Source organism: Leuciscus leuciscus (genome assembly GCF_965113295.1).
Source record: "Leuciscus leuciscus genome assembly, chromosome: 19".
In the NCBI taxonomy this organism is placed as follows: Eukaryota; Metazoa; Chordata; class Actinopteri; order Cypriniformes; family Leuciscidae; genus Leuciscus; species Leuciscus leuciscus.
The window spans coordinates 27815073-27828280 of record NC_138743.1 but is presented as its reverse complement, the minus strand read 5'-3'; the positions used below and the strand labels follow the sequence as shown (position 1 = coordinate 27828280).

The window sequence follows — 13208 nt, the reverse complement described above, 5'->3', positions numbered from 1 at the left end:
CAGTTGAATATGTCAAACATTTAGACTTTTGATGTTTAATGGCCAATCTATACAGCAAGCTAGCACAATAAGCTCCGATTCATCAGAGAAATATGCCGTTTTGCCAAATACACAGATTAAGAAAATAGAGATGGTGAGAACATAAAACTGAAAGCAATACAATACAATAGTACAATAAACACCATCATGCATATACATTTTTATGAGAAATTAAATATGAAAATGACAACTGGTTATTTCCATGAGCACATGCAGACAGAAAAATACTATCGTGGTATGAGCTCTGTCTGTTACTGAAAGAGGACATTCGTGCATCTGTTTTTCAAACCCTTTTAGAAACCAACCAAAGCTTGATCAGCATTTTCAATGCAGAATTTTTGTATTCATTTACTTTATTCATTTATTTGTGTTTTTCCTGACACTGCTTTTACTGTGTATCATGCAATGACAATATCGCATGCAAAACAATCATGGCAATAAACTTTGACATTTAAAATAATATATATATATATATATATATATATATATATATATAATATAAAAAAATGCTAATACATATATATATTATGTTTTATTTATTTACCGTGAATTTATATGCATTTAGTAGTTTTTTATACATAAGTTATTACTCAGAGAGAGAGCGAGAGAGAGAGAGAGAGAGAGAGAGTCATTTATTTACTTACAGGTCCTGGGGCGAGTCTATGGGGATGCTGATCAATAGCTTATTCTCATCGGCTAGGCTAAAGAAAAACAACACACACTTTGCAAGTGACACGTTAAGCGCTTAGAGATCATTGAGACAAGATAACATTCTCATTACACGCGTTTGAAGTCACATTTACAACTGACCGATATCAGCAATCACAGGACTAAACTCCATTCAAAACCTCCAGGTTTAATCATATCTACAGGCTATGCTGCTAATTTTGTAAAACATTATCTAATTTTCCTCCTCAGCAGCGTCTTTTAGGGCAGGTTTTGCAAACAGGTTTAATCATATCTACAGGCTATATGGCTAGTTTTGTAAAACAACATCTTATTTTCCTCCTCAGAAGCGTCTTTTAGGGGAGGTTTTGCAGAAGCGACTGTCAGTTTACACGGGTATTCTTTCTCTTTTTTTCAGTTATAAACAGCTCGCGCATACACGTGAAGGAGTGGGCGGGGCGAGGGAATGTGACCGTTGTTTGCAGTAGCCAATCAGAGCCGAGTGCATCTGTGGCTGTATAAATAAACCCAAGCTCCCGTCTCGGCTCAGTAAACCAAGTTACAGTGTTGGTTCGATCAGCTAGTAGGAGTTTGGAAGAATTCACCGACTTTATCATTGAAAGACAACATTTGCTTGTATGCCGTCGACTAACTTCGATTCTGACATTACTTTCACGGTGTCTGTGGATTTTTCGTCGTAGTTTGTCATCGTAGGCTTTGGATAGTATCTTTCTTTTGTTAAAATGCGTCTCATCCAGAACATGTCCACCATCGCGGAGTACCCGAGCGCCGAGTGCCCGTCCAACCGGGTCATAAAGATCGCAGTGATCGGCGGAAGTGGGGTCGGCAAAACCGGTATGTTTGTGGAACAGTTTTACAGAATTTTAAAGCTCATAATATTGCCTATAATAATATAATATTACAAAAACTAGTGAAGTGTACATTCGTGTCTTACATGATATTCATGTCCATTTCTTGTCTTTTCCCGTGCAGCGCTGGTGGTTCGTTTCCTCACTAAGCGGTTCATTGGTGACTACGAGAGAAACGTGGGTAAGTTTTTCATCTTTCTAATGCAACTGATTTAGTAAACACCATTTAAACTCATTAGTGATATTGTCAAATGTATTAATCTGCATTTTTTGTATCACAGGCAACCTGTACTCAAGAGAAGTGCAGATAGACGGAGAACAACTGGCCATTCAAGTTCAAGACACACCTGGGGTTCAAGTAAGTATGCGCGATACAGGAACAGTCGTTCCTAATGCGATTGAATGTCACTTTTTTTTCTTTTTTTTTACCGTTATGTGCTCTCAGGGCATCTTTCCCACGCCGCTTTTTCACGGGTGAGAAGTGTAGAATGAGCGCATACCTTCGCCTTTTGTCTTTTAGCGCCTCCTTTGTGTTTTTCCGGGTTTGTGTTTAACACTTGGGGTTAATTGGCCAGCGGGATGCCTACTGTTGCACTCCTATATGGGGGCAGCGCATTCATGTAACGTTACTGCAGCTTGACGAAAATTAGACTTATTTGATCGAAATCGAATCGGTTCTTTCGAACAGTTCTGATTCAAAGAAACGGTTCGCACGGGATCGCTGTATTGACATCGCTGCGTGTTGTATTTTCAGCTCAGCGTTTGAAATAATAGTGGTATTACGTCCTTCTCCCCGTTTATTGAAATTTCATGTGTCCTGTTTGCTTGTTTCAGCAATAAACATTTACAATAAACATTGCTAAAATTCAACGGTTGAAATATGATTTTACATGTTTAAAAAAAAAATAAAAAATTAAACCAACAGTTTCGTGTGTTTTGATCGAGTTTTGAACATTATTATGAGCCGGTTCATGAAAAAGATTCGACTCCTCCAAAGAATGATTCGCTGCAGCGCTGTGGGATATTTGTAGCAGTGGTTGGGAGGTTTTGCTGCTTCAGCAGGGCTCAGCGGGTTTAGGGATATGAATAAGCACTTCAGAACAGTTACAGTAGACCAGCCCATCTAAATTATCCCTCTGCGTTTCAAAATTAGAGAATGGATTTTAATTCAATTACAGGGCACTTCTTTCAAGATGTCTTTAGTCAGAGATTTTAGTGCCAAGTTTGGCATGCAAGGCCCTTTTCCTAAACCAGGCAGTCGTCCAAAACCACAAAATGCCTTTTATTTTTGGACTAGGGTGAAAGACTCTGTAAGTTTAGGCGGTCAAATCTCACACTTTTGTGTAACAACAATCGTAATAGCCAATAGCAAAATACTTCTCCAGCTTAAAGTTCTCAATCAGCATTGCTTTACATATTATCGCTCACACCTCATTAGTTTACTTTCTATTATTGAAGAAAATGAGTAAACTAACCAGACATGTTACATAACTGACAAATGTGCTTATTTTTTTTCTTCAGGTGAACGCTAATGGATTGAGCTGCACTGACCAGATGTCTCGCTCCATTCAATGGGCGGACGCCGTAGTTATGGTGTATTCCGTAACCGACTGCCGAAGCTTTGATCACATTGGCCAGCTCCACCAGCTTGTTCTCCGCACCCATACGGATAGGTCCTTGCCAATCATCCTAGTGGCCAATAAAGCTGATCTTCTCCATGTGAGGCGTGTGGATGCTCAAGAAGGTCCCCTGCTGGCTTCAGCGCTGGGATGCTCCTTCTACGAGGTGTCCGCCAGCGAGGACTACAGCCAGGTCCACGGTGCCTTCCATAGACTGTGTGTGGATCTGGCCAAGACGCAGCCTCAGACCCCCATCAATGCAGCTTCATCTGGAACAGAGAAGAAAAGATCTCCCCTCATTCCCAGGCCCAAATCCCCCAACATGCAAGACCTGAAGAGGCGCTTCAAACAGGTGCTGTCGGCCAAGGTCCGGACCGTCACTTCAGTGTGAAGAGGGTTTGAATACCAGCAGGATAAAGGGCACGATTAAGAGAGAAAATGCTCTAAGGAGAGATGATCTTGAGAGCAGCAATGCTGAATGTATAGATCTCGCTCCTTGGACGTTCTTGAGATCCGTTGATGATCAGCAGACCGGTTCCAAACAGAGGCCCCTGAAACTTGACCTCTGATTGCGTCATGGTCGCCGAAAAAACAAAACAGAAAAACAAGCAGAGTCTGGTGAACGCTTACATTTTCACATGACCATCCCAGTGCTGGTGGACACTTGTGTTGCTGTCACTTATCCATGTGGACACAGCAGGATTCTGGGAGACGTGGTCGTATCGCCTTAAAGAGGGACAGTGCAAAGACTGAATGGAACAGATGGAGACTCATAGAAACACTATTGACACTCTGCCTTACCTGTGAACCTTTAAGACACAATTCTCTTGGTAACAGAGATGGTGAAGGCCACAAAACAGACTATTTTAAGAATTGCTTTTCTGAAAGGCATGGGAGAGAGGGAGTTTTTTTGTTCCTCCTTGTGGTCAAGGCTTTTACGGGCTGAATGCAGGCATTGTGAAAGGACAAGGCACTCAAGCTAAGCATATAAAGAAAGAGAGAGTGTGTGTGTATCTCTTACAGCCCTGCTCTTGTGTACAAGGCCAGAATGTTTCTCCTGGTTTTATGTAAAACTGCTTTGTGCCACTTTTTTATAGTGGGGTAGAAGTTTTTTTTCTGTTTAAATGCACTTTAAAAAAAGCCAAAGGGCTGAAGCTCAGAGTTATTTATTTATGTTATTTGATTGTGATTGGAAATAAAGAGTTGTTTTTAATAAAATAATTGTTTCTGAATTTTTAAGCACACTTTCAACCTAACCAAATCAACTATACACTCATTCATCCTGTTTAAACTGTGACTGGACACACAATGAAATTCTATACTAAATTAATTTAGCTGAATTTTCTTCAATGGAGCCTTGAGAAATAAGGCCAGTTTACAAGGTCTATATTATCAGTGTATGATATTACGCTTTAAAATGTAACAACCCCGTTCATATTATATACACTACCATTTTTTAACAAAGTGATAATTCATTGACATGATACACTAAATTGATCAAAAGTGACAGTTAACATTTCTATTTCAAATAAATGCTGTTCACTTTCTATTCATCAAGGAATCCTGATAAAAAAAAGTATGACTTTTTCCACAAAATTATTATGCAGCACAACAGTTATCAGATAAACACAGTCTAGGTAAGTATAAGAGCCTTCTTAAAAAGTTTATTTTTAATGCTGAAGATTTCTACATGGTAAAAGTGAACAAACTACCAGTACCCTATATAAAAAAAAAAAAAAAAAAAATCAAGCTATGCATGTGTGTGTGAAGAGAATGTAAGGATAAAGGTGTAAAAAATGAAATTGGGAGGAACATAACTGATAACTTCAAGTGTTTTTAGCATCTTTGTAAGACACCTGCTAGGGTTATCGTTTTTGGCAAATGCGAAACACAAACTCAAAACTTCTGAGAGAGAGAGAGAGAAACGCATGTAAAAGCATGGAGGTTCCAACGTTTGTGTCTACTAAGCTAAACTTTGGGGAAAATTTCTTTTTAGAAACACACACACTTGTATATGTGGTTTATGGGGACTCTATAGGCGTAATGATTTTTATACTGTACAAACTATACTGTCCCCTTACAATTAACCCTACCCATCACAGGAAACTTTTGCTATTGTTTTAATTTGATAAAAAACAACAACAACATAGTATGTCTAGAGTATGCCTCTTTATAGACAGCTGAGTAAAGTGTTAAGTGTGAGAAAGTGAAGGAAGCATAGAGAGAGCTGCTCTAATAGATGTCCCCACCCTTTTTGACCTGTGCCCTCTCCCCATCTGTCACTTCTCCAACAGCGCTGAAGTGAGTGAAGGATGAAGAGGGAAGATCCTGTGAGAATCAACACATGGCTGATTGTAAGAACTGAACTGCAGAATGTGTTGTATCTGGCGATGGCACAACAAAAATGTAGTGAAATGTGACAATGTACACGCTGTACAGACTGTGAAAAATAATAATAATTTTGCGCACACAAACTTTACACATGAGCAAAAGGCCAACCATAAGACTTTATTTAAGGGAAATAATAATTATTTTTTTCCTTGGAGGGTCATTGGTCATTCAACAAAATGTGAAAATATTGGAATGGGTTGTTTTTTAAATGAAACGGAACAGTAGTCTGTTCTGTATATGCATTAAACCTTTTTAAATGTGCAATTTTTTGATCGGATTCATCTGAATCTCAACTGACACACAAAAGGCAAACTATGTTGGATAGAATCTATTCAACAGCCAGAAGTGTGTGTGTACAGTCCCTTCACACTCCAATGTCAGGTTTGAGCCTGTCAGTGTTGAAGAGTAAGTGAGGGACATCGGAAGGTCTCAGTAGCCTAGTAGACATTACGAATACCTGAGAAAAGACAAAAGAAATAGATTAGACAGTTATACTGACTATTTATTCATACCCTGAATCATTCTAACCCCCAACTTTCAGAACAGCAAAATTCATTAAAATGACTCTAGTCTTGCATGATTATTCAGAAATCATTCTAATATGCTGATTTGGTGCTCAAGAAATATTTCTTATTATCATCAGTGTTGAAAACAGTTGCGCTGCTTAATATTTTTGTGGAAACCATAATACATTTTGTTTTTCAGGATTCTTTGATGACTAAAAAAAAGTTATAAATGCATTGTAAATGTCTTTACTATCTCTCAGTGCATCTCTGCTGAATAAAAGTATTAATTTATTTAAAAAATGTACTGGTTTAATCTGCAAAGTGGACCAGACTAGACGCAACAATCAAAAGTCTGGCTCTGCAAGATTATTAGCTTGTATGTTATTAACCAGGTCTTGAAGATGAATAGACAGCACATAACTGCACCTGCTGACGCATGTGCTGAGGTAAGTACATGCTTTGTGTTCTATGGTGAAAGATGAAGATGATTTAGCTCGTCTGAGAAGGGCTTCAAAAGGGCTTTACAGAATGCTCGGTCCTTGTCACTCCCCCTGGCATCTTGTTAAGTTTGTCAAGTTTGGTGCAACTTCATTTAGTACATGACACCCTAAATTCCAATCTGTGTCTCTGTCTCACACTAGCGCAGCTGTGGGCCTGGGTCAGGCTATGTGTGGGCTTTCTGTTCTATAAGGGTCCACTCTGTGCTTTCATTATGTTTGATTTATTCATGACATGACACTTTGATCAACAAAACTCCTTTCATACTGACTCGACCCAGTTACATCTCTATTCACTCACGAGTGCAGATACACACACACACTCCAATCAAGTCTGAGTAAATGATACAGAAATAGAGAAGCAGAGACAGACAGAGAAAACAGGAGGAGAAAGAGAGATGTGGGTTCCTTTAAATGTGCCAAATGAATACAAGAGAGAGGAGGAACAGACAAAGAATACATTAAAAACAGAAACACAATGGTATACCTCATGATTTTTTCATTTCATAATGTCATTTTTTTATTTATAGGTATTATTTCAACCACAACAACCACAACAACAACACTGGAAACATGTTAACCAGGTATGAGAAAGTATGACAAGTTAAAATTTCATTTACAATACCGTTAAAACATTTGTGATCTAAAAAAAAAAAAAAAAGAAAAGTCTCTTATGCTTACCAATGGAGCATTTATTTGATACAAAATACAGGTTAAACTATTTAAAGGTGTCCTTGTTCCATATAAGTACTGAGTAATAACTACATGTGCTTACTTTAGAGATAGAATTAGGATTAGGGTTCCTTGCATGTAATTATGCATAATTTATAGTTATTACTAGTAACATGTAGCATATATAACAAGGACACTGTAAAATAAAGTGTTACCAAACAGTAATATTGCAAAATATTATCACAATTAAAAATTACTGCTCTCTATTTGAATATATATTTGTAAATGTAATTTATTCCTGTGATGGAGAAGCTGAATTTTTAGTATCATTACTCCAGCTTTCAATGTCACATGATCTCCCCCCCCCCCAAAAAAAACCCTTACTGACCCAAAGTTTTGAACGGTAGTGTAATAGATAAAGAATAATTAAAAAAAGGGTGTGACTCCCCACCTGAGTGCCTGCCTTATGGCTAGAGACAACTTCCCGAATGAGGCGGAGCTCTGATGGCGTGACCCCGCCCACCAGGAAGAGAAACAAGAGTGGATGATCACTTGGGTGGGGTCGGTTGACCTGCAGGGAAAGAGGAAATAAACTGAGAACATGAGTTGAACATAAATTGAAGTTATACAAACACTGACTGCTTCGTATAAAATATTTCAGACCAAGGGTCTTAAAGGCTTTGGGTTAAGCTTTGTGGAGCATAAAGAACTTAAAGATCTTTGGAATTCAGGATATTCATATTCAACGAATCAGCTAATTCAATTGTACTTTATCTCTTCAATATCTCCTGCTCTGAACCCTCGTTATTTAAAAAAATCAAACCCTCGTTATTAAAAAAAATCTAATTCGATCTGAGGTCGACTAGTCTATCTTTTTTCTTTTTTTTTTTTTTTAATGTATGTGTTTCCTTTAATAATTTTGGTGGTGCTGCTTTAAAGGGGATGAATTTAGAGACAACTTCTCAGAAAAGATTTTGACATTCTGGCAGTGTGCTGTGCTGAAGCACAGTAAAACCTCTGTGAAGCGGTGAAAGCACCGCAGCTACAGCCATCAAAACACTGGTTTTGTAACAAATTCACTGCATTCAACTATACAATTACTGTCAAACCGTCGCCAACTGCGAGCAATGTCCTAGTTACTATACATAGTGTGAATAAATTCAAATAATATTTTAATACATATTAGATATATTGGTATTTAGCTTATTTATTTGTTGAATGTACAGTATGTCAGTGCCCATCATATATGTGCAGATGGAGGTCTACGGCTGTTGCCTTGTCTCACAATGTTTTTTCCCCACAGCATCTAACCTGTGATCGCTGTGTTTTTAAAATGCCAGTTAAAAATAGATAAGACTTTGTGTTCTGGTCCATTTGAACGCTTTCTGTCCATCTGTTTTTGAACACGGTAATGCCTCTCATGTGAACATCCCCCAAGAAACGCGATGACATCAATCCATCGTAATTACATGGGGCTTCCCTAAGTAGGAACAAACAATTATGCAATATTGCACATCCCTAGTGTATGTACTCAGTTGGATGCCTGGGTCAGGTCAAGACTGAACACTTCCACATTCACAGCAGGAGCATATAATTCAGAACACACACACACACGGGCGGACACGCGGACACAAGCACGCTTTTGCGCACATGGGGTGCAGCTGTCTGTGCCTGGTCCAGTGGACAGAGAGCTAGCCTCGGATTGGCTGACAGAAAAAGTGAGTGGTGAATAACAATCAGGCAATTAGGGATGCACACCCAGGAGGGCGGATCTCAGGACAGGGGCTGTGCTGCCACGTGCAACTCAGGACCCTAAACCGGCATGGACAAACATGTGTAACACAGACAGAAAGAGAAGGACAAATAGATAAAAAGAAATGTATTCGGTAATATGTGCCTCTGGGAAAATGAGCGAGCGTGATAAATGGGTGCAGATAAAAAATAAAGAGAGAGACCTTTTGCCTTTTCTTCATTTCATTTAAATATTTTATATAAATTATATATCTATCCACACTCCCCAGACGCATGTGGGTGTTCAATGGAGGACACCAGCATGCAAATCAAGTGAAGAGTATGTTAAAGCCATGTGTGCTGTAAACTAGTGCATTATTAGACAATATCATACACACTTGTGTTATAAGGTAATACATACTATACTTGAAAAAGGAATAACAACAGCATAACAACACAAGGATGGCCTCACACATGTATCCCAGAGGGGGCAAGCACACAGCACGTCCATGTGTATCAGTATAAACACGTTCACACACATTTTAGAGAGAACAGAGAGAGCAAGAGGACTGCTTTCAGGGAGAAACATCTTCTGATTAACATATTATTAAGCATCCAAACGACCTTTCATCCAAATGAAGTCACATACCCCCTAAACACATTGAGAAAAATGTAATAATGCAAACAGTGACACAGAGGGTTCACAGGCCTCTAAAGCGGTGGATGGACAGAAAAAGTTGCTTAAAAATCAAGCACATTTTACTTGTACACATTTTTTCAAAGCTGCTTTACAGGAAATCATAATGTGAATTTTTCTAATATCTTAATATCGTCATGCTTTATAGTCACATTCATCAGATTAGAGCTGTTAGTTTTAAATTTTGCGATTATAAACAATCAAGCAGCTGAGATTTTCTATATAATATATACTGTAGGTCTACATATACACATATATATACACATATACAGGCATTAAGCTGGTTTAGATCATACTTATCAGACCGCTACCATTTTGTCTGTTTAAATGGGGAAAAATCGAAGATAACGTCAGTAAACTATGGAGTGCCGCAGGGATCTGTGTTAGGCCCTCTGCTATTCTCAATATACATGCTGCCGCTTGGTAATATTATAAGAAAACATGGAATTAATTTCCACTGTTATGCTGATGACACTCAATTATATATTTCATCACGACCGGATGAAAACAATAAATTATCTAAATTGACAGAGTGTGTTAAAGATATAAAATACTGGATGACGTGTAATTTTCTGCTATTAAACTCAAATAAAACTGAGGTATTACTTATGGGTCCCAAAAACTGCCCACAAAACCTCTTACAATGCAACTTCAATTTAGAAGGATGTCCTGTTACTTTATCCACTACAGTAAAAGACCTGGGGGTTATACTAGATCGCAACTTGTCTTTCGAAAATCATATTTCATATGTTACAAGAACAGCCTTTTTCCACCTTAGAAACATTACTAAGCTACGTAATATGCTATCTGTCTCTGATGCTGAAAAGTTAGTTCATGCATTCATGACCTCGAGACTAGATTACTGTAATGCTTTATTAGCTGGTTGTCCTGCATCCTCAATAAACAAGCTACAGTTAGTCCAAAATGCAGCTGCTAGAGTTCTTACTAGGTCAAGAAAATATGATCATATAACACCAATTCTATCATCTCTACACTGGTTACCTATTAAGTTCCGTATCAATTACAAAGTATTACTAATGACCTATAAAGCCCTAAATGGTTTAGCTCCTGGGTATTTAACGGAACTTCTATCGCCCTACAATCCATCACGCTCTTTAAGATCACTAAATTCGAGGCTTCTGGTCATTCCTAGGATATCTAAGACCACTAAAGGAGGGAGGGCATTTTCACATTTAGCTCCTAAACTCTGGAATTGCCTTCCGGATATTGTTCGAGGCTCAGATTCGCTGTCCCAGTTTAAAACTAGATTAAAGACGCATCTCTTTAGCCAAGCATTCACATAATACTTACCTTTTATACTACAGTTGAATCAGATTGAATGCATTAATATTAGGAACAGCAGCTACGCTAATTATTTCCCATCTGCTTTTCTGTTGTTATCTTGGGACGCTAGTCCCGAGGTAAATAGAGTACGTCAGCTCCAGTTTGTATCCAGCCTCTCATGGAAACTTCAGATGCCCCAACACCCATGCAGAGACGACTCGAAGCCCGTGAGGAGACGACTCCACGCCCGTGAGGAGACGACTCGACGCCGGCGATATGTTATGCCCTAAATTAATGCATGATTAACTAACTGTATTTTTCTATGTACATTTTTTTGAAATGCACTTTCTGTAAAGCTGCTTTGAGACAATATGTATTGTGAAAAGCGCTATACAAATAAATTTGAATTGAATTGAATATACATACAGTATATATACATACATACAAATATATATATATATATATATATATATACACATATATACATATACATATATATATATATATATATGTATATATACACATATATATGTATATGTATGTGTGTGTATATATATATATATATATATATATATAGATAGATAGATAGATAGATAGATAGATAGATAGATCAAGCTTGATAAATAGAGCTGTAAGATAGTATTTGCTATGTCTCTTTTCTAAGCTTGCGCCCTCTGCATAAACCATTAAGGTTGCCTCAACTCAGAAAAACCTCATTCCAAAGTAGGAAAGAAATTACTGTAATTTACGCTCAACAAGGAATAACAGTCAATTTCATAATGGTTACTTTTCTGAAATGAGACATCCTCGATGACATGTAGCCAACAAATGAGACACAGCAATAGTTTCAATTTGAAATTTGAAATTTGTGACAAATGTACAAATATAATTTTTTTATCTGGAGCTCAATATCCACTTCATCAACATTATAATCAATAAAGCTCTCAACAACACTATGCGCTTATGGTATATAGGTCAAAGATGATTTTTAAAATAACTATATCTGTGCACCGCCACAGACACATAACTCTCTAGACGGCGCTCTAAATATAAGCACATATTCAGTACACACACTCACATTAAAAGCACACATAATTATATGTGTAATGTGCTAGTGAGCAGTTTAGAATGGATGCTTTAAGCGTACTGACATTATAACTGATTAAATGTAGAGGAGCTTTCACAAGAGCCTCCTGGTTGACTGGGCTCCGCATGACTCACAAGTGGAAGTGTATGATCACAGCACTGCTACATTCACAACCCCCCAAAAATGGAGTCTGATTGTCAATAATTATTAAAAAAATAGAAATTTTGATTCACAGTCTCTAAGGGCTGCCAAAACTAACCACTTTTCCTAAAATGGCTATAATTCGTGAATGGAATAAGATATTTTCACCAAACTTGACACACGAATGTAAGAGCTCATTCTGTGGTCGTGTGAAAAAGCACACGGCGACTGGCGATTTGGTGGCGCTATAACATGAAAAATAAAAAAGGCTATAACTACGCAACTCTAAGTCTGATAGACTTGAAAATTGGCATGCGGTGTCTTCGTCCAAGGTGCCAAGAATGACTTTGGGGACATCTTGAAAAACACGAATGGGGGCGGCCAATGAATTTTGAGCTCCTATTAACCTATTATTTACAAATGTTGAATATATATATATATATATTCAACATTTGTAAATGGGAAGTTTTATATTTCCATTTTTAATTTGATTATGCTGTTTGGATGCTTCATGGGATTGTAGTTCTCAGTACATAGTCTTGTACCTATATTGAATTTTTTTTTTGCTTAAAATCTAAGTTTATAGTGTTGTAATGTACCTCATAGCTGACTGGCTTAGTTCATGGCTTGTGAAATCCCTATGGATAAAATAAATGGAAAAAATATATCCGGAACCAACGCCGCTGAAAAAGGGGCCAGGCACTGTTGCACTCTATTCCCCAATTACAACTGTCGTCAATAGCAACGCCAAATAGCATACTGCCCATTAGGGTGTCTGAAGCCAGCGCATCTTATGTTTAATGTTCGCCGGTTCCCGCCTCCTCATTCCCTTACCAACAAACCTTGTTACAACATTACATGAGAGTGTTTAGCACTCCATAATGCTCACATCACCCCATTTTGGGTATAGATAGAAAAAAATGTATCCAAATGAGCACACTTTTGGACTAAAAGCCCTAAGGGATGTCGTTTAGTAAAGCACTCTGATGAGAAGTGTACAGGGAGTTTT

The 13208-nt window shown here is 37.9% G+C and overlaps 2 protein-coding genes across 2 annotated transcripts in view; one reads left to right on the top strand and one right to left on the bottom strand.

Moving 5' to 3' along the window:
- The first annotated feature begins 1242 nt into the window (after positions 1-1242).
- On the top strand, positions 1243-4414 carry rasl11b (RAS-like, family 11, member B). Its single transcript, XM_082147596.1, has 4 exons — positions 1243-1560; positions 1699-1755; positions 1856-1932; positions 3096-4414. The coding sequence occupies exons 1-4, from the start codon at positions 1449-1451 to the stop codon at positions 3582-3584; spliced, it is 735 nt and encodes a 244-aa protein (XP_082003722.1). The 5' UTR covers positions 1243-1448; the 3' UTR covers positions 3585-4414.
- A 1267-nt stretch (positions 4415-5681) lies between these two features.
- The window catches only part of scfd2 (sec1 family domain containing 2), a 126200-nt gene continuing 118673 nt past the window's right edge, over positions 5682-13208 (bottom strand). Inside the window, exons 8-9 of the mRNA XM_082147574.1 lie at positions 7711-7830; positions 5682-6041 (exon numbers count right to left, since the gene is read on the bottom strand). Of these exons, the coding sequence (XP_082003700.1) occupies positions 5949-6041; positions 7711-7830 (213 nt within the window). The 3' untranslated portion in view covers positions 5682-5948. The remainder of the gene's footprint in view (positions 6042-7710; positions 7831-13208) is intronic.